The sequence below is a fragment of the Lacerta agilis genome, chromosome 11 (genome assembly GCF_009819535.1).
Source record: "Lacerta agilis isolate rLacAgi1 chromosome 11, rLacAgi1.pri, whole genome shotgun sequence".
Classification (NCBI taxonomy): domain Eukaryota; kingdom Metazoa; phylum Chordata; class Lepidosauria; order Squamata; family Lacertidae; genus Lacerta; species Lacerta agilis.
The window spans coordinates 40548799-40576677 of record NC_046322.1 but is presented as its reverse complement, the minus strand read 5'-3'; the positions used below and the strand labels follow the sequence as shown (position 1 = coordinate 40576677).

The 27879-nt window shown below is 37.3% G+C and overlaps 1 protein-coding gene across 2 annotated transcripts in view; it reads left to right on the top strand.

Annotated features, from left to right (window-relative positions):
• FBXL17 (F-box and leucine rich repeat protein 17) overlaps window positions 1-27879 on the top strand; it is a 135470-nt gene that overhangs the window by 36168 nt on the left and 71423 nt on the right. For both annotated transcript variants that reach the window (XM_033164390.1, XM_033164391.1), the window contains exons 5-6: window positions 5449-5556; window positions 9086-9216. In XM_033164390.1, coding sequence (XP_033020281.1) covers window positions 5449-5556; window positions 9086-9216 — 239 coding nt within the window. The remainder of the gene's footprint in view (window positions 1-5448; window positions 5557-9085; window positions 9217-27879) is intronic.

Sequence of the window (27879 nt, the reverse complement as noted above, 5' to 3'; positions counted from 1 at the left end):
TGCCAGCCACCTGCAATTTAATTTTAAAACAGTTTTTCTACAGTTCCAAAAGTTAGCAGCTTTCTTTATAATTGTTCTCTAAGGGAACTTTAAATATTGTGCTTTGGAAGCAGATTTTTTTTAACCCAATCCATAATAAATAATATTTTGACAATGAATAATTTTGCAGAAAAATGATATTTAAATAATGTAAACTGGTTTTAGAACTTTTATGTCTTCTGTATAAAATACTCAAATACATGGTAATACATGATAGGTTTATTGATTAGTTATTATTTTGTGATTCTTCTGATTAAAATGGTCATTTGAGACCTCTTAAATTTACTGGTTGGTCATGCATTATTCCCCCCCCCACACACACACACTATGTTAATCATACTAAAGTGTGGTTAGTTGTAATTAATCTTTTAATAATATCTCTAGTTAAGGATTCAGTCTAAACCCAGATATTTAAGGTAAATAACGATGTATGTGAAAAATTAGAAAACTATTGAATTGATGGGTTGCAGTATTTAGACAGACTTCCTGTATAATGTGTTTTTCTAATTGGCATGCTAAAATTGTATACATGAAAAAATCCTTTAATGTTATTGTGGTCGAGCCCATATAAATGCACCAGAACGATTTGCTTATTTGATTCTAATAATCTCAGTGCACTATCCTTAAAAGCTGTAACCCTTTTGGTTTCTTTACAATCATGACTAGTAATATTGGTTTAAACGAAGTTTTATTTGTGGTGCTGTTTGAAAAGAAGCTGAAATGTTAGTACTTGAAAAGAAGATAAATGGTTGAATTCCTAAGCATAATTTAAGTTTGCCATATTTGACTGGAACTATATCAGAGCCCCCCCCCCCCATCATAAATACCTCAGTGTCAGAAAATAAGAATAATGATAAGTTAAATCAGAATCAAATAATAATATGTTTGCATCCTAATTTTAAGTACTGCTGCTCTGAGATCTTTAGTTCAGCTGTGCTTTGTAAGGAAACTCAAACATTTGCTGGCTTGTGGTTTTCCTGTTATGTTAATGCCATATCTGATGGAAATAATGGGATAAAGGAGAGTTTGCCATCCTTTTAGGGCCAATGGGCACATTTACAAACTGAGGAAACAGTCTTGGGTACCACACAACCTATTCTGTTGCCTGCAATAGGATGTTTTTTTCAAATCTAATTTCAGCAAGGACCCTGAGGCCACCTGCAAATCCCTAGGATAAGGGGTTGTTAACACCACCAGTATTAAGAGGTTACAGAAACTCTGTGGAGTTTGGGTGATGGTAAACTGCAATGAAATGTTTGATTACATAATCTCTATGATAGATTTAGGGAACCATATAGGTATGACTTTGTGAGGATATATGTGCAAGTGCAGGAGGGATTCTAATGTGTAATTTGGAATCAAGGCTGGAATGGTTTGGTTTTTCAGGATTTAACCTGTTGGGGATAGGCATCCATTCTGAAATGTTTAATAGTTTCTATACCTTGTGACATGATATTTTGCTTTGGTGGGAGGTTATCTTGGTAGTAGAACAATACTGTAAAAGTGTCTTGGAAAAATTCTGCAGCTGAATTGAATTATGTCATTATATTTACTTAATCACAGTTATTTGGGGAAACTTGAGCACAAGAAAGAAGTTTACCATCCCCAGAATACTGAGCTTCAATAACGTAATCTAAATTTGCAGCATCAAACTAGTCAAATATGCTCAAGAAAAATGGCCAAACTCATGATAGGTTTTTTTTTTATTGGGTGTCTAATATCTGCGCCATTAGTTCCAGGCTGATGTCTTTCCCACTCTCAGTGCTTTTGTGCATAGCTTATAAATCTCTTTTCATCATCTTATATGACTTTTTCAAAGCAAGGCTAACATAATATAAGGCAGAATAAAAGAAAGTCACTGAAGGTCAAACAGGCAATCAAATTATTACTGATTCCTCAGTGAACACTAATGGACCTTTATAATGTGATTAGTTGTGAATATCTGTGCCCCCATTCACAAGGGTTCATTTTTAGTAAAATTATAGTATATTCTTTGCTCAATTTGGATTGATTTGACTAAGTTGTGCATGGCAGAGTGTGGTGACTACCCGGTAGTTTCCATGTTAAAGTTTCAGTTACAATAATAGCTATCTATTAAGTTGCTCATGAATAATAATAATAATAATCTCTGCAACATGACACCCTACTGTGGTGATGCTTCTAAGCAGTGCCAGTTCGTCAAGGAAAGAATATGTAGAAGTTAACAGGTTTCTTAATTGGGTGGAAGTAAGGGGGTAACTGTGCTGCCTGCCAAACCCTAATTTGTGGTCCCAAGTATGTATCCTGTAAGTGCATTGTCCTGCTAAGCTGTCTCACATTTTCAGTTTATAGTTCCGTCTTTTTAAATAAATAGGGCAAAGCAAGGCAAAGCAATATCTAACCTATATGAAATAAATAAAATAAATGTGTATGACTAAGGGGGAGGGAGAGCTAGTGATCTCTGTGTGTAAGGTGTGTTTAATGTGTGCATATGAATTAGATAATTGAGTAATGTGGTGTGTGTGTGTGTGTGTGTGTGTGTGTGTAATTTATGGAAAGAATACATGGACATTGTGCATTTCCACTTGAAAGTTCATCCAAAACACTAATTTGTGCATTTGAGTGTAGCTTTGGTTCTTGGAGACAGTAATCTGTATAGTACCTTTAAAATTTCCTCCTCTAAACACTTGTGGGAGTTATGAAGTCTAGTTGTTGGCTGACAGAAGGAAGTCTTGCTTTGAACAGAAAGGCAAATCAGACACTACTGCCGTAAATGCATTGTCTTTAAACAGGGTTGAAACCAGATTTATATGAAGTCCCCAGCTGTCCATCACAAGATGATAAATACATCTTTTCAGATACCAAAGTCTTAAATGATGATAGTAAAGTGAAATGTTATGGTCAGATTTCAAAGGAACTACTCCAATATGACCTAGGTTCTCCTGCATCAGAAATCTGTAATATAACATCCATATAACAGAGTACCTAACTTTCCTTGATAACAGTCTTTGTCTTCATTAACACCATTTGGAGTTTTAAAAATAAATCAATTTAGTTGGAAGTTCTCTCAAACTACAGCCAGGGAATAGAATGATGATAGATTGGAATATCTAGTGAAATCCCCTGGCACTTTACTAGACACTACTGAGTTAAAATATCCATTGCTATGTGCTGTATTGGAGCTGTGAAAATACATTAATTTTTTATATTAGTGTGGTAAGAAATGCTGACAAGGAGACTGCAGGCGCTGACTGAGACTTTTCACTATTTTTCTTTACAGATCCAACTAATCTTGCAGTTTGTAGCTTTGCTGTGGGCTGGCTGCAAAAGATTGTATAACTGAGCCCAAGGTCTCAATTTTTTTACATAGTTGCTTTTGGAGTTGCTGCTGTTCGTACATTTCAAAGAATTAACTGCTGTAACCAGTGCTTTTTTCTGGGGGTATGCAGGGGTACGTATACCCATAAATATTTTGTGAATCTAAGTTTGGCCTCATTGAGGGGCAGTATTTCAACATGAGTAGGAAAATGAGAGTACCCCTAAACATTTTTTTTTAAAAAAACCACTGACTTAAGAGGTTATCTTAGTCTCTTATGTAAATGCAAGCAGACTTACAGAAAAGTAGAGTATGCAAAGACTCTCGAAGATGAACCAATGAAAAGAATCAAACAGTAATTATTTGTTCCAGTGCAATTATTCCAGTTCAACACACTCTGCAATTACTAGGATGTGGTGGTTTTAATGTATTATTTTTTAAGCTGAAGGGTGGCAAAGAAATTAATTAAGTATAGCATAGATTGCGACATGAGTGAGAAATCAAATGTGTGTATACTATATATATCAAAACAAAATATAATAAAAAATTCCTTCCAGTAGCACCTTAGAGACCAACTAAGTTTGTTCTTGGTATGAGCTTCCGTGTGCATGCACACTACATGAAAGCTCATACCAAGAACAAACTTAGTTGGTCTCTAAGGTGCTACTGGAAGGAATTTTTTATTTTATTTTGTTTTGACTCTGGCAGACCAACACGGCTACCTACCTGCAACTGGTACTATATATGTGTGTGTTTACACACACAAGCTTACTTAATTTTTACATAACTAAATACAACTATGGAAAGGTTTACATATGCTTAATGTTTGCTGAAAAGAGTAGAGACTTCAAAATGCAACTATATTTTGACTACTTTGTTTGGTCAACATTTAAGGTAGCATAAATAACAGAGGGAAAACTGAGTACATATCATAAAGGAAGTGAAGTTCAGAGATGGTTTCTGCCTTTGGAGGTAAAAGGGATGTCAGAGACAGGAAATTTCCCTTTGCTCTGTTCTTCATTCTGAAATGTACTGCATTTGTTTTTTAAAATAATTTGTTAATTTTATTATGATTATATTCTGCAGCTGCTCCCAAAAGAAACCCAACGTGGCAAAATGGGATTTCAGTGGTATTGCAGTATGGTATCACAATGGGTCTTGTGAATGATCTCTTGGCAGTGCCAAAAGGATTTTATGCCCATGTGTTTTCCATTACAGTGGTACCTCGGGTTAAGAACTTAATTCGTTCTGGAGATCTGTTCTTAACCTGAAACTGTTCTTAACCTGAGGTACCGCTTTAGCTAATGGGGCCTCCCGCTGCCGCCACACAATTTCTGTTCTCATCCTGAAGCAAAGTTCTTAACCCGAGGTACTATTTCTGGATTAGCGGAGTCTGTAACCTGAAGCGTCTGTAACCCGAAGTACCACTGTATTTCAAAGGGTGATAAGTTTGGAATGGGATTTGGTTGTGGTTTGTTGGTGACAGAATCCTTTACATTCCTAAATGTCTATTAGGAACCGAAATTCATCTTTTTACTGTTTTCAGACCATAGAAAGGTAATTTGTTTAATGATTTTTTTAAGTATTACCTTTATTACTTTTGCCCCATCATATAAATATGATATATGTTAGACTGGTTTGGTTAGCAGCATCTCTGAATAATGGGAAAAGCTGCAGGGTAATGAGTTTTGTAAATACATTGTCTTGATTTTTTTTTAAAACCGCTAGCCGAAATATAATCTGCTTCATGTACTGCCTAACCGTTTAGGGGACAGAGGAGAGCTGCAGCTTCTGGTTATAGTTCCAAGCTTCTATAAAAGCAAAGAATACTTGCATGGAGTTACCCCTGCAGATATATTCAATGCTTATATTTTAAATTTTTGCTCTATCACCTGGTACTTCCTTTGTCATTTGCTGGAGGAGAGGAACCCTTTTCATCATGTTCTTTCTTCCCCAGAGTCCTTTTAGACACACTTTACTCTATCCCTCATGCCATTAAGACAAAAGAAACTATTGAACCCACAAGTTGTCACTACTGCAATGATGCCTCCAAACTTCATTGTACTTGAATATTCAGTGTCACCTTCAACTGCTTTTTTTCTTTCTTTATGCAGGTGACAGATCAGTCGGTTAAAGCATTTGCTGAACATTGTCCTGAGTTGCAGTATGTTGGGTTTATGGGCTGTTCTGTTACATCTAAAGGAGTCATACACCTTACCAATGTAAGTACAGCAACAATGTTTCCTGTTGTCAGTTCAGTTAGGATAATATTGCACAATAGACATAACTGAGAGGTGTTTTTCATAGAGTCAAAATTATATAGTTATGGTAATCTTACATACTAGAAGCACTATTAGGGATGCATTTTTTAACACGGATAACAGTTTTATAGATGCCTTCATTTATTATTAACATTAGCTTTAACTGTGCACATCTAGCTGAGACACAAAACTGATACAAGTGACAGCTTTGGTGTACACTGGCCAGATTGCACCAATTAGAAGTGTATATTAAGAAATAGGATCAATTTTGTGATAGGAGGAAGGTCTTTTATCAAAATGTTAAGAATGTCTATAGGTGATAGCTAAGAACCAAATAAAAAATATCCAGATCACAACCAGAAAAACTTGATAAATCAAGTGCACAGTGGGCCTTTTCTGTTTATCATTGGCAATTTGTTGTAAAGAAGAGTGAAAGAAAAAACATGGCTTTGCTTATTATTCTTTCACATATATTTATTCCTTTTCTGGATCGTCTCCTAAGTTGCTCATCAGTTGACTGGAAATAGTGGATGTCACATTAATGTGATATAGATGTTGTATCAAGTAAAGGAAGAGCAGGAAGAAGGTGACAAAGAATAGGACACATTGCAATAGAACCAGAGAAGTGTGAGTGGTGTTTTTTTCATATAAGTGGGGTTTCCTGCCTCTCCTCCCCACGGTAGCTTCCTGCACACACTAGAAATATCAAAAGGGCCTGCAGACCCTCTGGAACGGCATGGGATGGGGTCTGGCTCTGTAAAGGGAAGGGAAAATGGGCAGAGTTTGGGAAGGTTACCTTGCATGAGCAGAATTGCTTTTTAACATGTGTGGGGCACTTTAGAAGCCAACCAACCATCAGTACAAACAAAATGCAGGAGAAGTTGCAGATGGGGGCCGTGATGTGGGGTTTCTTCAAAAATTGAACTAGTATTTCAATGCCCTAAATTAATTGGCACCTTGCTTGGGTTATATGCACATTGGGTTTTAATTTTCTGTTTTGCTTACAATCTTATTCTTTTATTTATTCTTTTAAATACTTATATTCCACCCTTTTCATAATGTGAATTCAAGGCAGCTTCTATAAAAGCGCATCACACAATAAATAAGAAATACAATATAAAATTTCAAGAAAATCAAACACCAGGTTTTTAATGGAGATGAACCTACGGTAATTAAAACAACAAGACCAATTCAATTCAAAGCTTTCTGGAACAGCCATATTGAGTTAACAAATAAATAGACAGTGTGTAATCCTAATGCCTAATTCCACTTAAAAACCATTGAAATCAGTGGGATTTAACTTTGAGTATACATAGTTAAGATTTGTATTCGGAGGGAGGGAGGGAGGGAGGGGGAAAAAGTAGTGAGCAAGTGCTTGTATAGGTATGATATGGAAGTTTGGGAAGGAAATTTGGGCCGGGATTCATTTTTGGTGGTGGGTCACCAAAGAACCAACACCAACTGTCCCCTCTAAAACCAGAAAAAAGGCTGTGGTTTAATCTGACAATGAGTGGGCAAGGCTGCTTGTACCACTCATTGCCAAATTACCCAATTTCAACTGTCCTCTAGCTCGAGCAGAGGGGTCATTTGCTATTGCTGTGTTGAGCTTTCAAGCTTCCCCACCCCATTTTACAACCTAGCTTCTCTAGTAACCTCAATATTTGATTGGCTTACTGCATTTATGATTTTTTTCTCCATGTAAAAAAAAAAAAATGTGCCGAAGCAATGTGCAACAAAAATACAGGGCCCAAAGTCATTGTTTGCTGTATGTAGCTAACTTTTATGCTCTCCCCAGCTGAGGTAAACATTATTTTCATTCTGTGCTGCTTAATCATGTTGCTTCACAAGCTGCACTTTGGGGTTTTTCCTTTCAGGTTTGGGTGAATGTGAGGGGCCACTGCAGCTGGTTCCTCTGGGAGTTGAATAATGAACACTTCCCACTAAGCTGCTATTTCCTCAGTTGCTACCCCTTTTAATTTGTGAAATATGTGTCCTCTCTAATACAACTATAGCTCACTTCTAGGAAAATGTCATGATTTTGCATTCTTTTTGCAAAACCTCTCATGTGCTGCTGAGATGACTCCTCATCTACTTCTTAATTTAAATAGTTCCAGTAGAAAGCCCTTTCTTGGTGAATGTCTCTATCAAATGCCTATCTCGCCCAGTATAGTTTACGTATATATTTATTAACACTTAAAGCTGTTTCCTTTGAATGAGCTCTCAACTTCTATCTGTGTTAGCTTGTTATTTCTTAATCTTAATGGAGGTTCTAGATACATCCTTGCCACATTTGGACAGGGACATACTGCATTACTTGTAGTTGGATACTGCGTCTATGTAAGAAGGACCTGCCTTATTTACAAGTGATTATTGAGTATTTTACCTGTTAGCTAGTTATGATTTCCACTCTAGAGCTCCCAGATTTTCTTTGGTCATATCTTTAACATTGTCGCTCTAGACACCTGTCTCAGCATCTATCGACTGCTATATATCAGTATTATTTAAATAGCAGTATTATTTAAATAATAGGCCTGAAAGCTAGGACTATTTTGTTAAGTGACATCCATACTTGGAAATACAGGAATTAATGCAAAGGCTAATATGTTCGTGTTTATTATAATTAGTACTAACAATTATTGAGTTAAAGTGAATGCTTTTCATCAGTATCAAATCATATGGGTAGGAAACTTCAGGTTGTATGATGGTGATGAGATGATGATGCTATTCAGCTTGGTCAGGATCCCAAATGGGACTTTTGTACTTGATATATTAAATTTTAGCACATGACTATTTATTTTCCAGTATTAGTTTGCAAGAATATATCGTAGTTACTCTTTTCACATTGGGTATGATAAGTGTTATCAGCCTTTTTCTTTAATTACTGTGGTTGGTACCCTAGAGGGTCTATCTCCTGATGGAGGGAACAGGGCAGAGGCAGTTATTGGTGATTCCCCTTGTTTCTGCAGCCTCCCATGCTCTCGCTTCTTCTCCAGAGAATCACCCAACCTGCTGGAGCAAATAAGTGAGCCACAAGTCACAGAGAGGAGGGGAAATGGATGGAAATTGCCTCCCTCCTCGATTCTGCTGATGGATACCAATGAATACGACCCTGTGTAGTTTTGTGGCTGAAAAAAACATTTTAAAGTTTTATCAATAGGCTTTCATTTGTAATTTCATTTCAAAAGTTTAATAGCATATTTTTTAAAAATAAATAAATAAATTACAAAAAATATTACATTAATTCCATTAATACATTCATTGGTGAAAAACAGAGCTGGAGATAGTCCTTTTAAATAAAAAAAATATAAGCAAGTCCTCTTGGATCGAAATCAATAGTTTTTGCAGCTTTTCTATTGCATAGGTAGAAAAAATAACATATTAATTAAAGGACAAAAGCAGGTTCAAGCAGATCAAAACTGCAATTAATTCTATAAATAGTTTTATATTTATACATGAATTGCAAAACTTACTATTGTATTTATCTTAATAGCTAAGAAACCTTTCCAGCTTGGATCTACGTCATATCACAGAACTGGATAATGAAACAGTGATGGAAATAGTAAAGAGATGCAAAAACCTTACCTCCCTCAATCTGTGTCTGAACTGGATTATAAATGACAGGTAACTTCATCATAGAAAAGCAAAGTCAAACCATTGTGTTAAATATGATTAATAATTGATAATTTTATGAAGCTGGGAAGAAATGAATCTTAAAAGTCAGCACAGTCTTTTTAGAATAATGTCGCTGTGTGCATTTTAACATTAGCTATCTTGAAGGAGAATCCTTGCCTAAAAATAGATAGGCCTATTAGTAAATCTGATTGTAGGTCTGAATTTTGAATGCAGACTTCCTGCTTTGAACTCCCTTGCTAGAAAGGTAGATGTATGTATGTATGTATGTATGTATGTATGTATGTATGTATGTATGTATGTATATTGAGCCAGTTCACACATGGCAGTTAGCCAAACCATGGCTGAGTATGAATGAACAAGCTTGTGGGCTCCTGGAGAGATATTGTGGCCGTGTTGCACCTCCTCTAGTTCTGCTCCTGCTGCACTGCTGTGAGTAAGCCATTGTTGTCGAAACATGGCCCCAGGGTTTCCAGATAAGCGAGGTTTGCTCCTGTTTGAAGCTTGTGGTTTGTTGGAAGGAAACAAACCACAACCTCAGATTCAGATGATTTTAAACTAGCCACACATGATATTTATGTAACAATCATGATTGTGTAACAAACCTACTCTAAGGATGCAATCCTAAAAAAGCGTACCAGACAGTAGGTTTCCCTGAATATAGTGGAACTTGCTTCCAAGTTATCATACATGGGATTGTGCATGCAGGTGGCTGGAGAATTTGTGTTTTGAGTGGAAAGGGAGAAACTGTGTTTAACTTGAGAAAATACTGGTGACTTTCAAAAAGCTAATACCAGAAATAGGAAGAAGAACTTGTGTTATATTTGATCAACTAAAAGTAAACAAGAAATAGAGGTTTAAAGTGACATTAGATCCTAGGTTAGGAAAAACCTTTTAAATATAAAAATGGAGGAGCCATGGAAGATTGGAAACCTTTCTCTTCTCTTGGATATTTCTCAAAAAGAGGTTAGTCAATTGTGTGTGTTTTTTTGTTATGGAAGGAATTTGTCTCGATGGATTATTTTACTCAAGTCTTTTTCCTACTCGATTCTGTGCTGCTGCTATAAAAAGGTGTTTATTATTAGATGTAAGTTATTAAATGGAAATGGTAGAATGTTCTCTGTTTCTAAAGGATAGGCTTGGCTATAATCTTGAAAACATGTTCTCATATCTTTTTTTTATAACTAAATAAATTGGAAACCCATATAAGGGCTTCTGTCAAAGCATAAGCTTTATAGTCGACTAGTTGGAATTAAAATAATTTAGCCTGTTTGTTCCAGCTGTATTAATTAGCTGATTCAAAGATGCATGCCAGAAAATAACATCACAAAACAAATACACCAGTGCAAATGTTTAGAATTGAGGTGCCAATCAGTGAACTCCCTGCTGCCCTCATGCCAGGTTTGTTTATGCAATATAGACTCGTTCAAATAGAAGAGTTTAAAAATAGTTTTAGAAAAGGTTTGGTTTCATAAGCTTCCCTGTTGTGGATGAGCCAAGTGAAGATATGCATCTGCATTTACAGCAGCCTCACAGGTCATGGTGCATTGACAAGATGTATTCCACAAGCTATCTTATCACATATATAGTTTCACGCTGTACCATATTTTAGAACAGCCCCAGGCAGCATAACTAATGGTCAGGGACAATAGGAGTTGCAGTCCAAAACTTCGGAAGGGCACCAGGTTGGTGAACGCTGTTCTAAAGTTACGCTGTGGATTTCAATCTTAAACCTTTTTGTCCTCTAGAACTGAAATTCTTCCAGTGTTAGTTTTAGATACATTGCTTCCTGACAGAAGAAGGTCGTTGTTTTATGTGTGTGCAGGGGGACCTGCATAACTGTTAACGCCATTCACTTATGCAGGGAACCCTGTGGAAACCAACTGTTAAGCTTTTGAGTAGAAAGGTTTTAATAATAGTAGTAGTAATGAAAAAGCACGTTGAACTTACAGTGTTTCTGCACCTCCTAGCTGTTATATTGTGAGACAGTTCCCCCAGCCTCTGATTCGTTGACAGGGTAGTGGCATTCAGCATCTAGGGGCACTTGTGCCTGCTTTCATAGTGGAAGAGTTAAGCCTCCCTTTTGAAGTTTATCATGGCTTGTATTACACTAACCTGTACTCAGAGTAGACTAATATCAATATATTAATGGACCCAAGCTAGTCATGGCCATTTATTTCAGTGGGTCTACTCTGAGCAAAAGTTAGCTAAATAACCCTACATGTTTGCTAAATCTTGGTGTAGCCGAATTAATGGTAGTAGTATACATTCTGATGTAAATCTTACTTGGTCCCTGCTTCTAGTAGTAGCTGTGTTGGTCCATGGCAGCAGATACAATGAAGAGTGTTATAGCACCTTTAAGATTAACAAATGTATTGTGTTATTCCAGAATTCATTTGTTGGCCTTCAAGGTACTGCAATACTCTTCTTTGGTCACTTTTCTTTAAAATCAATTCCATATGTTATAGATTCTGTGGGAAATGTTTCCCCCTTCCCATGACCCTCTGTTATACACCAAAGTGCCCAAACCATTTTTAAAAAATACTGTCTCTAAACTATCTTTAAAAAAAAACCTAACCATCTCCTGTGACACAAAGGATCAGTGCATCTGGCTGTTAACAAGAAAGTTGGTGGTCCTAACTGTGGGCAGGATTCCTGGATTGCAGGGGGTTGGACTACATGGCCCTTGGAGTCCCTTCCAACTCTACAATTCTGTGATTCTATGATTCTAGTGGGTGGGTTTTTATTAAAGCTCAAATATGAAATATTTATTCAGTATGCAACATATTATAACATATATTGAAAACTGGATAATGAAAATAAATTGAGGATGGTGTGATGGACTGAATTGTAAAATGTTGTTGATAGTCTAGTAACACAGATGCTTGATATAACTTGACTGCACTTAATTTTAATAGCCTTTCTTGTAGCTAAGAATTTCCATAGTCCACTGTATTTTTATTTATTTTTGATATCTTTACTGGAGTGTAAAACATAGAAGGAAAAATGTGGGAATGAAATATACAAAGGAAAAAAACGGAGATGTAAAGGACAAAGTTCTTTTGGTCCTTTCCTCAATTGGGCTCCAAATATGAAATCAAACTTCTCTCAGTCGAAGTTTCTATGAAACAAGAAAATTACTACTTTAACCTAGAAGTAACCAGAGCATAGGCAACAATAGTCAAGTTGTCCGTGTCCAGGTATGGGTGCAGCTGGGCTGTCAGCCTCAGCTGATGGAAGGCAGTCCATGCTACTGAGACCAGAAATAGATCTACAAGTACCCCCAAACCACAACCGCTTCCTTCAGAGGGAGAGTAACCCCGTCCAGAGTAGGGCACATCCCACTCATCTGGTCTAGGAAAGCACCCACTAGCGGTGCCTGTCTTGCCTGGATTTAGCTTCAGGCTATTGGCTTTTGTCCAGTACGTTACAGAGCAAGACTTCAGTCCAGCACATTGGCTGCACACCTGCAGAGCATAGAAGCTGAGCATATGTATCATCAGTCTATTGCTGACCACACACTCCAAAACTCCAAAATTAATGCTAGATTATGTCATTTTTGAATTCTCGTACAAAACTGATTCTGATTTTTTGACGTCGTATTAAATTATTGCCTTGCTATTTCTACATTACAGCCACCCATAAAATATTCTATGCGTTTTTGTATCACATCATTATTTCGCCTTGTGCAATTTGCATTGAATTTCTTATTTTCAATAGCTGCCGACCTTTATTGGGCTCAAGACTTGTGGCACACATGCTTGTGTTTTGCTGCTGTGACTCTAAGCAGTTCTCTTTAATAAAAGAGCCATTGATGATACTTCATGTTTTATTAAAAGCTGTTTTGTTTTAAAACATCTGTGACTTCAAGGCAAGTGTGTGGTAGTGAAAATTAATTTATTTTTACCTAGAGCTAAGGCATGTTCATGCAAGATAGCTTTGAATTATTTTTAATGGGTGAAGAAAACTACTTTTTCATCAGGATGAGCAAACATGTTTCACAGATGTTGAGTAATAAAAAGCATCCTTAATGTAGTTGATTTTTAAATGGCTTATTAGGGCAGTCTAAACTATGCTGAATGTCTCAGCAGGTGTTTAAACTCTTCTAAATATGCATAGAGCATATGCACCATTTTGGTAAATAAAATTGCAAAAACAATTTGCTGCTTCACATCTGGAGATAATGCAAAATGGTTGTAAATTTCATAGGGAACGTTTATTGGAAAAGTAATCTCAAATGTTTACAAATATTGTTCTCTTTAGTCATTTTTGATACAGTTATCTCTAGAAGTCATGATATTTAGTCAATGTAGGGAGAGATTTGTTAATCTTGCAGAACATAATATGAGTATATCCCCATGGGTTTCAGCTTGAAACAGGGTAAAACTTCATAGTTAATTTTAATTGAATCTTTCCCATAGTTATCTGGGAGTGTTTGTGTGGATTGACTTATTAGACCGAGTTTGTATTACTGACTAATAGCTTCCTCTGTGAGATTTTTTTATACCAGTCAAAGAGTTTTGCAAACAGTTTTGATGTAAGATTTATTTTACTTTATTTTTTACAATCAAGTGGTATAAAAATCTAATGAAATAAAACAAATAACAAATGTAGGATCAGTGCAAACTGTCGTGTTGAATTTGATGTTCTTTTGCTAAGAATTATCTCCACACTTATCATTATTGTTTATTAGATTTATATACTGCCCTTCATCACAAGATCTCAGGGTGGTTCACAAAATAAAAATATAAGCACAAATAGTTAAAACAATAATCTCCCGTGCCACAAACACATTTAAAAGGCTGTAGAATGTTAATCAGCTTTTGCTTCCATTTTAGGATTAAATTTATTAGCACTTGTCCATAATGCCATGAATGGGATACATTGGGTCAGGTTTGAGATTTCTGTTTCTGGATTGGTTGAAAAGGCAGAATAGAGATGATTATCATATACTCAGTCTTGGCAGACTTTAAAGAAGCATTTTGCTCATATGGTGAAGAGCAAGAGTCCAGAAATTAACCAAGATTGGAACTGGATATTTCACAGGGTGGGGGGTGGGGATACTTGGTCAGTTCTGTGGTCTGCCTTTTGTCCTGATTGTTATGGCAAAGGAGTGCACAGCTGTTCTCAGCTTGAGTCCTTAGTTTTTAAGGCTTCTGATGAGATCTGTTTGAACTTGGACCAGCAGACACAACTACATTTATTACAAACACTTGTATTGACAGTCTCTTGGCACAAATCTTTTCATCAAAGTCTGCCTGATGCATTGAGCTCCCAAATGTTGATATCTATCATACTTGCTTTGACATTGGCCTTCAGAGTGGTCAGCGATTTGAAGAATTAATTTATTAGAATTATAGCAAAGAGAGCGAGACACTTAAGCTTCTCACAAAACAATCACAGGTTAATTGTTTGGGTCTCAGGAGATAGCACTGTCCTCATCCTCTGACTAATAAAAAGTTGGAACTAATAATATATGCAAATATAAGTGCATGTCCATGATATTGAAAAGACTGAATTGTTCAGTTTTTTCCTGAAAACTTTGGTAACAGTCCAAATAGATACAGAACTTTAATCCGGAGGAGGTCAGTGGGAAGGGATGTCATTACACACCTTGCCTTCTGTCAGGCATGTCACTGTGCTTTCCGAGAAGGGAGGAAGCTGACAGGAGGAAATTGGTGTTGTGTGGGTTCTCATCACCCCCACTTTCCCTCCCAATAAGTACAGTGTGCAGTGGCAACCCTCCCTTTTGGAGACCCATGAGATGCAAAAGATCAAAGTTACTTTCTAAATACATGCTTGGATTTAGGGCAGGCTTCCTCAACCTCGGCTGTCCAGATGTTTTGTGACTACAGTTCCCATCATCCCTGACCACTGGTCCTGCTAGCTAGGGATCATGGGAGTTGTAGGCCAAAACATCAGGAGGGCCGAGGTTGAGGAAGCCTGATTTAGGGCAAGGGGCATCTGTCCCAAAACTGGGGGGTGGAGGGCAGGAATGGGACCTTGAACATGGCAGATCTGAATGAAACCTCGCTCCTGGTTTTCTTTGTGTTTAGCTTTATGCAGCTAAAAGGAGTCTTTCTCCCAAAAACAGATTGATGTCAATCTAAGATGATGTGCCCTATAAATATACCTCTGGTTTTCCCAGAAGGAAGCTTAGAAACTAGGTAGCAAGGTTGGCTGTTGGTGAGAATGTATTTTGTAATCCTCTTCCTCATCTAAGTGTGTTTGCAACCTGTAATGACGAGGGTTTCAGAGTTTATATCAGCTAGTCATTGCAAGTCTCCAGAATGCCTAAACATTTTACAAACTCCTGGTTACCTAGACCAGGAAAGAATAAGCCACACACCACCCCAAAAAGCTTGGTTAGAAACATGATGGCACTGAACAGGGTTGCCCACCCAACCCCTTTTTACCACTGTGCTGGTGAAAGTCTCCTTTCCCCCTTTTTCTTTTGGCCAAACTTGAAAATTGTGGAAAATAGCTACTTTCACTGTTGTCTAACTGCTAGAATGTGTGGTGCACAAGGTGCTACGCATAGTGAAAATGTGAGGAAAGTGATTAATTCTGACAATATTCATGTAAGATTTTTGGGATGGTAAACACCTGTGAATTGGTTATTTAGTTCAGAGGATTCAGCATCAGCCTTCACTGCTTTATGGATTGTGGCATAAATATTTTTGGAAGATAGCTATGTAGATGTTAAATTAAAGGAGAAATTACTTGGGCTTAGATTGGTGGTAATAAAAAATGGCAGATTTGACTTGGGTGTCGTCCAATTATATACATACTAATTCAGGAGTAAATCTTACTGAATGAGATGGCACTTCTGAGAACCCTGTGTCAGATCAGGATGTCTGTTCTGTATATGACATTCTGCACAGAAATTAAGAAAGGACAGCAGTTGGATGGCATGACACTGCATTATAAATCCAAGTCTTCGGCACAAAATGAAAACTGAAATGGCTTTCTATATATCATTCTTCTGTAGACCAAATATTTATGATCTTACAACGTAAAGTAGTATGAAAAGTATAAAGTGCCTTACAAAGGCACTGATAACAGGATCTAATCTCTTGTAATTATTTTATATTTTGAAACTACTTCCTATAATTAACTGCACAGTACCCTGGCCATTCTGTTCAAAAACGAAAGGAAAAAAGTGATGGCTGTCGTGATGATTTACTGCACTGACTATGTTGTTTAAGGTCTGTCAGTATTTCCATTATAAACAACATTTCTGAAGGGTGCATAACTCATCTTTTAAATTTGCCTTGGGCTCTCTCTTGGCACATGAGTTTTCAGCTGAAATGTAAATTATTTGGTAATTTGTGTATATGTGTGCACATGTGAAATGTGCTTCTCCATAAAAATGAGGGATTAGTATTGGTTGGAAGCTGACAAAGTCTGGGAAGAAGCTGCGCAAAGTACCACATAACAGGAGTCCTGAATCACTTTGGTACTGATTTACATTACATCTGTGATACCAGTTTTGGGACTCTTCCAGATAGCACATGCTAAGTCTTCATCTGCTGAATTTAGTTATGTGTTTATATGGCAGCTACGCACTTGGAATGCTCATACGTTCAGAATTCATGGCAGGTTTAGAATGGGATGGGGAATAGTGGAAGCAAGAAACGAACTGAATGTATATATTTCTTGTGAACTAGGACATATAGTAAGTAAAATATTCTCAAGCAGAACACAGTAGTCAATGTAATATCAGTTTCAGTTTGCAATAAGGACTTGGTGTTGATGCCAAGGGTTGAAGCTGATGTGACACAGGCTATGGATAAAATCAATGTCTGTGTAAATCTACTGTCACATGTCCCCACTTTCAAATACAGTGGAACCTCGGGTTACGTACCATCCTCCTTACGAACGCTTTGGGTTACGAGCTCTGCTAACTTGGAAGTAGGTGTTCTGGGTAGTGAACTTTGACCCGGGATGTGAGCAGAAATCGTGTGCCGGCGGCAGCAGGAGGCCCATTAGCGAAGGCTCACATCAGGTTTAGAATGGTTTCAGGTTAAGAATGGACCTCCAGAACAAATTAAGTTCGTAAGCGGAGGTACCACTGTACATTGAAGCCCCTTGACCCTTTGTAACATTAGCATGGCAGCGAAAGTGGTTCACGTGCACTTGCTACTGGCATGGTGATGTTACATGCAAATGGGCAGGTGATAGGTGCATTTGAACATGATGAACCGTGTCTGGAATATTTAGGCATACTGCAGCATCATGCCACATTCGGCCCTTAGAATCAATGCCTCATTAATGTTACAGACTGAAAAGGCCCACATAACATTTCTTTTATTTATATTTTATTTAGCAGAATTTGTATACCACCTGATACCTCTAAGTGGTTTACAAAAAGAAAAATACATGTTAAAATTATCAAGTAGAAGTTAGAGATTGGTATTCAACTAGATTTTATTCAGAGTTGACCTACTGAAATTCATGCTTCCAACTTAGTTGTGTTCATTAACATCAGTGAGTCTATACTGAATAAAGTTGAATACAGTCCACTGTTAAAAAGAAGTTAACCTCTCTCTCTCTCTCTCTCTCTCTCTCTCTCTCTCTCTGTGTGTGTGTGTGTGTGTGTGTGTGTATAATCAGCAGTTGCACAGTATAAATTAGAAAGTAAAATTATGTATTAAAATACATATCTGGGTAAAGGTAAAGGGACCCCTGACCATTAGGTCCAGCTGTGGATGACTCTGGGGTTGCGGTGCTCGTCTTGCTTCACTGGCCACGGCGTACAGCTTCCAGGTCATGTGGCCAGCATGACTAAGCCGCTTCTGGCGAACCAGAGCAGCGCACAGAAACGCCATTTACCTTCCTGATGGAGCGGTACCTATTTATCTACTTTTACTTTGACATGCTTTTGAACTGTTAGGTTGGCAGGAGCAGGGACCGAGCAACAGGAGCTCACCCCATCACGGGGATTTGAACCACCGACCTTCTGATCGGCAAGCCCTAGGCTCTGTGGTTTAGACCACAGCGCCGCCCACATCCCTACATATCTGGGTAGGCTTGCCTAAAAAAAATGTTTACAGCAAAGGTTCTTGCCCATGTCAATGGTGTTGCCATGTTAAAATATGATTCCTTATCTACTGTCATCTTATTAAAAGGATCATTCAGTTGTCTATACTGAGAATTTAGCTCCTAAATATCCCGAATTATGCATGGTGAATATATAACAAAATAATACCCCACCCATCTACCCATATTGATTTGCCAATAGGTAGGTTTTTATGTCTATTTGGTTTCTGACAAAATGAAATTCAGATACATTAAGCATGCTTGGTTCGAAGACCAAGAATATAAAAAGTTGCTATCCATTTAGTATATGCTGTTGATGAAATGTAATAGAATTTATTTAATATTGGTTGTATTGTTCCACCATTGTTTTCCATATAGTCCTAAAGCTTCCGCCATCTTTTCTTCTTCTTCTTCTTTTTAAACACTGAATTAATTGGGTGAAAAATCATGTATTGGCAAGTGGAGAAGCAGAGCTTGATTGTTCAAGATTTAATAAAGCATGCAAAGAATTGTTTGAAATTTGGCAAACCCTTTACATGTGCCTTGGGCAAAACATTTGGCAGCTCTACCTGCTGTATCTACTTTGTCCCGTCCCCCCAATCCTTTAAATCCCTTTTATGTATTTCTTCTCTGAAACTACTACTTCTCCCTCACACTTCCTTTATTCTCTCATCCATCCCATAGCAACTGCTTACCATGAGGAGACCTATCTAGCACATTGCCAAATATTTGTGCATATAAAAGATGTACCGGTAGTATTACTTGTTGCTTTTCTTCTTTAAAACAAATTGGTTTGTTAGATTGGACATTTGTACATTGTACTTACTGATGTTGGTGTTGCTTGAGAACACCAGTATTATTGTAAAGTGCTTTTTTTTTGTAGTGTATCAGAAATCATCTCTCTACCACCATCCCAGTTTTCTGATTCTAGACACTATCAGCCATTAGCAGCAGCATAAAGAGGTAGATGTCATGGTAAATATGGTGACAAGTGTTCGAGTACTCATAACATTCAGAGTTTTTCATTATAGTATGCAATACAATAAAATGTATATAGTGTTGGTGGGTGCGCTCTCACACATACCATTTTCTCTGGAAATTAAATTTTGTTCCCTGGACTGAACTGCAGTTAAAAGCTTGAAACTGGTAATCCCTTCCGCTCTTTGGGTTTAATATATGTGTGAAACAGTAGAGGTGGTAGTTTCTCTAATTGCTCTACTATCATTACAATTATAAAGAAAAGGTCAATCTAATCGTCACCAATTAAATTGGGGGAAAGCTGCATTGTGGCCCCAAAGAGTCATTATGTCAAATTTATGTTGTGCATCAGCGTATAACACATTTTCGAGGATATATAAATCTAATCTTCTTGGGTATTAGTTCAGACTTGCTCCATTACAGGCAGTTGGTGCTGTAGTAGAGAGATAACCCTAAGCAACATCTATTAATTGCACCGTCTTTCATTGTGTGTCTCTTCTCAGGATTCATGTACTGTAAAACCTGGCAGCTATAATGAGTAGAAATGGATGTGCCAGATGGCTGTTTGACCCTCCTATTGTTATGTGTTTCATGGCGTGAAAAAAGATGTTCTGCAGTCTTGACTCTCTCTTTTTCTTTGTCTCTTTAAGACTGCTTTAAAACTGGCTGGCTTGAATAGTAGCTGTAGTGCTTAATGTGTGTGCGAACCTATTGGATGCTGTTGTTCAGGTAGAAATACAAGTTGTGCTACTAAATCTGTTCTTCATTCCCTTGTCTCATGTGATAAAAATAAAGTTTTGGGTTGTTCCTAAAGAAAATGCATTAGAATCATATATCCCTATGTGGGACTCAATTTAATATAAATATTAACCATAAAAAAATCAAGACCACCAGAATGTTTCTCTTGTTGTAGGGTCAGAAATGCTCATGTTAGATTTACCCAGATGCTGTTCAACGCAGGGGTATGTTTATGTGGCTAAATGAGCAGTGGGGTTGCTCTTCTCTGATTAATTATGTGTCCTATCCTCAGCACACATTCATCTAAGATCACCTGCTCTCTGGTTACTTATTTCCTTGGTTTAAGGAAAGGTTGACTGGAGGGGAGCCCATTAGTAGAGAATTTAAGCACACTGAATTATGGCTTGGGTGGGGGGATTAAAGACAAACCAAACCTCATATTTAAGTACACAACAGCCTTGGGGTACTTATGCAAGATTTCACACACAAAAATGGATGAAATATTAAGAATGCATTTCATTTTGTTGACTCCAGCTTGTAATCTCTTAAAAAATGAGGTTATTCATATCTAACTGCCAATTTCTTTTTATAAGTCATTAGAGGCATATTAAACAATATGTTTAAAAAACCTCGATCAGTTTAATGGTCCATTAATGTCCTTAAGGCTTTTATAATAATTACACAGATACGTTATGAACCTGAATTTGAGGTTAATCAGTGCCTAAAGCATACATTTATGAGTCTTATAATTAAGGTTGCTTTAGGTCAATCTTTTGAGAAATATTTGTTACATTACTTTCACATATGTGTTGCCCATCACTTACCTTTTAAGTCTTTATTATATCAGTTATCTTCTCAAATAGCATCATGAGATATATACAAAACTTTCAGAAGCTTGGTCCTGTATCAGACCAGTTGCAATATCTGTTTTAAAAAAACAGGAGGTAATGTGAATTTGTGAGCATTTGTTTCTACTTTCAATTTTGGTTTTATTTATTTGAAAAACACCAAAATGCCTGAAAAACAAAACAAAAGAAAAACATTCATTAAATGTTCTTTTAGTTTTTTTTATATTTCTAAACTTGCAATTACTTTCCAAAAGACTGCAATTAGTGTTATTTATGTAAACTGTGTAGATAAAAGTAATTAGCTAATTGTTAAAAAAAAATGTTCATAGTTATAATAGCCTGCTATTTTGTGGATATAATCTCTGGAGGGTTGAAAGACTGTGGATTGAGCTGACTTTTTTTTTTTTAAAAAAAGAAAACATAAAATGGAGCATCTGTAAGTTTTAGACACAAATTATTTCACAGTTTCACCTTATCATTCTGGGCATGGCTACAGATTTAGCTCATTAAATTCCTTTTAAATTCACCTGCTGCTGGGAGTTGCAAGTGGGGAAAATCTCCAAACAGTCTTTGAAAAATTACTGTTTGCAAAAAGATTACACGGGAAGCAAAAATGGTATGCAAAGTAATTATAACTAGTATGTGGCTTTTTACAGTTTGAGTGCCGATTATAGAAGTGATAAGACTTGCATGAAAGATATAATTTGGATGTTTTATTCCAATCAATACATACAAACATTTAAAGACAGTTAACATGATGATTTACCGCCTCTCTTTCTTCACAGTGCACAATGTATACTTTTAGATATGGGTACACAACAGGCCGCCTGAATTTTCACTGCAGGCCTCTGCAGTCTGTATAAGATGTGATTGCCCATGTTAATAATTATGCAGTGTGATTGTAGTCAGATTATTCTAACCCGGAATTGAAAGAAATGATCACGAAAGTCTATACCAAACTGGATGTCGTGAATTATTCCAAATGTTTGAGAGAACATACTTGGAATGTTCCAGAAAAACAAAAGAATTGGAGATAAACATTGCTGCTGTTGTTTTGTTTTGTTTACCTTTTTGGCTATGAATGAATTTGAAGTGGAGTGGTGTTTGGCAATGTTAGGCTAGGGGACTTTCACAAAGAGTTATGCTTCAAGCAATTTTGGTATGTTCAAATCATATTCATAGCTGTCAACTCTCCCCCCCCTTTTTAAGGGAAATTCCCTTATTCCGAATAGGATTCCTCGCAAGAAAAGGGAAACATTGACAGCTATGATCATATTACCTACCACATATGTGGCTGATAAATGTTCCTTCCTTGGGGCTATGCTAGTGGTGACTTTTACATTCTCCTGTTGAGTAAAACACAGTCTGTTTGCTTAAACTACCTTAATCTGCCTCTTAAAAGAGGCAGCTCCCCTACAAACACCTCTTGGTGGGGATACAGACAGTTCTGGGAGTGCTGGGAGTACTCAAAAAGTGGCAGAAAGGTTTGGCCTTGTTTTATAATGGAATACCAATAGCACCAGCAGAATTGTCATAGATAGCTATAATTTATGGGAAAAGCCAGTCAGAAATTTCAGTTCTTGCTTTGCATAGAATCCATAGAGCTGGATTATCAGTGTGGGCATAAGATCCTGCCAGCCATGAGGAAACTGAGATCTCTGTTCAGGTCTTCTGTCATAAGTAGGATTTGGTTCAGGAAACAGACTATTGGATTAGATTAGGATCCCTGGGCCGTGTGTTTGTGGGCGGGCTTATAAAGGTTATGCACAAACATGTGCAAATAATTTTACATCAGACAAAGATTCATTTAAAAGATTTTCAGGAAGAATGTTACAAAACTTTTATGTTTGGTGATGTTAATGCAGAAAGCTGAAGAATCAAAGAAGCAGAGAGCCTATGAAGACACACGTTGTAGCTTTTGATTGTAGGTTTTCTCACCTCCAGCCATTCTGTGAAGCTGTCATTGGCTGCAGGAATTATTTTTCTATCCCAAAATTTGAAACTTTGAAAAATGTATCAATGAGCAATAATGCTAAGCCTGACATTTCATATATAGTTGTGTTAACTGTGCATGCTTGTCGGAATATTGAGTTCTTAATTTATTTTAGGCAGGCCTCTGAAACACTTAATGCATTTTCTGTATGTCTGCAGGAAATTATTTTTCACTTGTTTAATGAAACATGGGAACATGCTGCATGTGAAATGCTGTAAAGGAACATGCTGCATGTGAAATGCTGTAATGTCAATAGGTGGGTTATTTTCCCATAAAACACTAGCCAGCACTGGAAAGAAGTCACATTGATCAGCAGGGGGAGCTCTCAACAGTGAAATAGCATTGATGAACTGCAAATCTCTCTGGGTGAATGTAAAATACAGTACATTGGAAAAGTTGTCTAGTTCACAAAGACCACTTTTACTATTAGATTCAGGGCCTCAGAAGCATTGACAATGAAGGCGGTATTGATATTTCATCACCAGTATTAAAATTAATATGATTCTAGAACTTGTTAGGACAAGCAGAAGTTTCATCATCTACTGGTTTTATAGTTATTAATAGAAAGAGTATTTAATTTTATACAACAGAGAAGAAACAAAATTATGAAGATGCAAAAGGTACTGTGAGAAAAAGCACAGAGAACCATGTATGTGGCTTATTAATGTCTATTACAGAAATGAAGTCCTTTTAACAGAGCAGTACCAGTAGTTGTCGATAGACAATCCTGATCAGTACTTGATTATCAGTGGCAATCCTAACCATGACTACTCAGAAGTAAGTCCAATTGAATTAAGTGGGGCTTACTTCCAGGGATACGGGTGGCGCTGTGGTCTAAACCACTGAGCCTCCTGTGCTTGCCGATCAGAAGGTCGGCGGTTCGAATCCCCGTGACGGGGTGAGCTTCCATTGCTTGGTCTCTGCTCCTGCCAACCTAGCAGTTCAAAAGCATGTCAAAGTGCAAGTAGATAAATAGGTACCACTCCGGCAGGAAGGTAAACGGCGTTTCCATGCGCTGCTCTGGTTCTCCAGAAGCGGCTTAGTCATGCTGGCCACATGACCCAGAAGCTGTACTCCGGCTCCCCCAGCCAGTAAAGCGAGATGAGTGCCGCAACCCCAGAGTCGTCCACAACTGGACCTAACGGTCAGGGGTCCCTTTACCTTTACCTTTACTTTTACTTGCAGGTAAGCGGAGTTAGGATAGTGGCCTGTATCAGTATTATATAACAACATACAGTCTCTTTCATTTGATACATGTATTAGTACATCATTGAAAAGTATCAGACAGCTACCAAGGTCAGTTTTAAGGTTATGCACATCCCTTTTTTGGTGCAGTTGCTTTCCACAGTAGAGAGCACATAATTTAATTATCCTCTAAATTAATATTCATTAGAAGATAGATCATCTGTTTGTGCTACTTTTGAAATCTTCCCATAAATGTATGGCATCAGATCTGCATAGTTGCTTGGTGTTCCCCCAAATCACTTAGCTTTGTGATGAATAAGAATGGGGCTGCAAACATACCCCACCCACATGCAGAGAATAGAGCTGACATTTGATCATAACAATTAAGTATATCAGGCACCCCCAACCTGCGGCCCTCCAGATGTTTTGGCCTACAACTCCCATGATCCCTAGCTAACAGGACCAGTGGTCAGGGATGGGAATTGTAGTCCAAAACATCTGGAGGGCCGAAGGTTGGGGATGCCTGAAGTACATGCTCCTCCGTCTCCCCTTTTCTGTGCCATTCACACCACAATACACTAAACTTGAAACATTTTGCTTTTCCCTTTGACATTTTTTTTTAGACTCTGTATATAGCCCACACATAATCAGTTTCTGGGATTGTTGGGAGGGTGGTCAGAAAGCAGTAAAAGGGAAATGTAATACTAACTGCTTGCAACTGGATGTTATGGTGAACTACCCAGGCAAATTAATGTGGTCAGTTGATGTGACCAGAGCTGCACAATCAGTGTGCTATCTAGAAAAGGTCACCATCAAGGTTTAACTACTGTTAGGCTCAAGCACGTATTTTTGTGACTTCCTTCCTTGGCATAATAAAGCTTGATTTGCAAAAGCTCTCTGCTTTCATAGCTTCAGATGACTCGAATATAAACTGTTGTTTGATATTAGCCTTTATTTTTAAATCCTCATGAAATTAAAGTCAAAACATCTCAAATAAAGACCCTTGAAAACTAAAGGTTTTTTCCCCCCTCAGAAGCAACACATTTCTGCTTGAAGGTTCTTTCCCAGTTCCTTTTTTCCTTGCTAAAAATAGTTTCCTTTGAAGGGATTTTTAAAAACTAAAATCTTGTCAGACTTGTGTTGTTAAATATAAGTCATGTGCTGTTATCTTCTGTTATCTGAAAAAGAGCATTTATTACCGTATGCCCATTATATTTATGTTTTATTTTACTTTGAAACTAGGTTTGGGCACAACTGGTGATCATATATCACTAGAATCTATTATGAACCTTTTATCTCTTCAATTATGAGAAAATGTTCTTCTATCCATGAGTTTTAATGACCATTAGTTTGTGCCCTAATGCTGTTAACCAGCTACATGCCTTCCTTCTCTTTCAGCCTGGTTTTAAATAGATTACTAGAGTGAGTTTTGTTTTTTTTAAATTTTACTTAGGAAATAGTAAATGAAATTCATTTGCATAGTTGCAAAACTTATATCCAGGCTAGGTGAGCTTGTTTATATAAATTGTTTATATAAATATATAGATCTGCCAAAAAGTTACTTTGCATTATATGCCTGATTCCCTTTCGGCAACCACTTTAAAAATGGACAGTCTTTTGAAATTTAGTTACAGCGACCATATCTCTTCAAAGGTGTAACTTAGATATCGAAATAAAATAATTAAACACATTTCCTTTTCTCTGGTGCTGTCTTCAAAACTTCTGCACAGAGAAAGTATTTCCATTTTCTCTAAGAATTATAACCATTTATGATCCGTGCATTAAAAATATTCTAGGGACGTTGTTTATCCATTCAGAGTTTGCTGTTCAGAAGACTTCTTCCCTGGTCTTCTGGTCTTCTACAAATATAGGTGTGTGTGGGGGGGGGAAACACTCCTGTGTATATAACTGTTTTTATATTACAGCTAAATGTTAGCTGACTGCCAACTGCAGTGCATGGTGAGAATACATTTCATAGCACCAGTCAACACTATCCCTCTGCTTGCCTTTCTGCAACCATACTAAGTATAATTACATGACAATGTAAAATTCTCTGCTGCTGCCACTGCAGCACCCAGTGACGCAGCTCAACCATAACACCCACCCAAGGCAGCTCAAATGCAGTGCAATTGCTACTTGGTGATCCAGTGATCAGGCATTGGGTCTGTTTTGCCCTAATTCACTGTCCTTTCCCTCTGCCTGCACAAAAGTGGAACCTGCCTGTTGCCAGCCTGATTGTGTATAGCTATTTTTATGCTCATTAATTATGGTCATTTGTTTCCCTTTTAAAATAAATATTTTAAATGCCTATTTAATTTGCTATGAATTCTAATGGACAGTTTTGTCACAATAGAAGTGTTTAAGGGGGGAAAAAACCCTGTAAGGAGGGAATGAATGATTATGCTTTAAAAAAAATGGAAAGAACAGTTTCATTTCCTATATCTCACCCACCCACTCTATTGCAACGTTTAGCTTTTAACAAGTGCTGGCTTAGTATAATCATTGCATGGATGAGATTAGAACAACTTCCACTTGATTGAAAAGCACAGAGCTGGGACAGTTTCCTGAACCAACCAGGCCTGTGGGGGATGGATATTTACAGTATTTAATAGCAAACCAACTTCTGAAGCTGTTAGCTAGTTTTCTGTGCTGTCAGCAAACAGAATATTGTTTTCCGTTCTTTGTGTTTTAAATGCTGTTCAGGGAGCTGTGTAAGTTATAATTGATGCTTAGGAAGAGACCCAGAATTTTATACTCTTATAAATTGGCACATCTACATCAATGAGATTTGGAAAGCTATTTTCCCATGAGAATGGTAAAAAATAAAATCAAACTATTTTACATTTACAAAAAAAACATATTTCAGTATGTCACAGAACTAGCTTTGTTGGTCCAATTACAGTAGTAGTAAAGAAATTAGAATAAGGAAAAGCTTTCCCACACTGTTAACAAATAGTACAAAGAAACCATGTGTGTGATACATTATTTGTGAATGAGCAACTTCTATCTTGGAATGCTAACCTTCATAGGATGCAAGACACACACACACACACACACACACACACACACACACACATATATATATATATATATATATATATATATATATATATATATATATGTCTTTACAGTTGCTACATCTTGCAAACAGAGTGGATAACATTAGACAAGTCACTACTGTATCTCTCGGCATTTCCAAAGATCCCTTCCTTTACCTACACAATGTTATTTGCACACAAAATTAGCATCCAAACATCACAATCTCCATACATCCAAGTACTCTTGAGAACTGCATTCAGATAAAATAAAATAAAAAATCCTTCCAGTAGCACCTTAGAGACCAACTAAGTTTGTTATTGGTATGAGCTTTCGTCTGCATGCACATTTCTTCAGATGCGTTCAGATGTATAATGAGGATGCTTCTTTAGTGGCTTCCTAGGTCTGAAGACAAACTCCAGGCTGCAATCCATAGGCTTCCACCCCTGGACAGGCACTGCACCTTAAATGCTTGCAGAGGGAAGATAATAGAATTATAGAGTTGGAAGGGACCATGAGGGTCATCTAGTCCGACCCCCTGCAATGCAGGAATCTTTTGCTCAATGTGGGGCTTGAACCTATGACCCTGAGATTAAAAGTCTCATGCTCTACTAACTGAGCCAAAGAAATGAGTGGTACAAACACAGTCTGGAGCTAGGTGTTGGGCTCTTTGCTCAAGTCAACATTCCCCTTTCCCCCTCACTATCTGTATTTGCAATGTACTACATAAGATCCTAGGTATCACAAATTGTGGTGATGTTATCCTTGGAATATGGCAGGACAGAAATCCATCGGATATGAGCTATTGAGTTTGTAGGCCCAACTTCTTCCAGG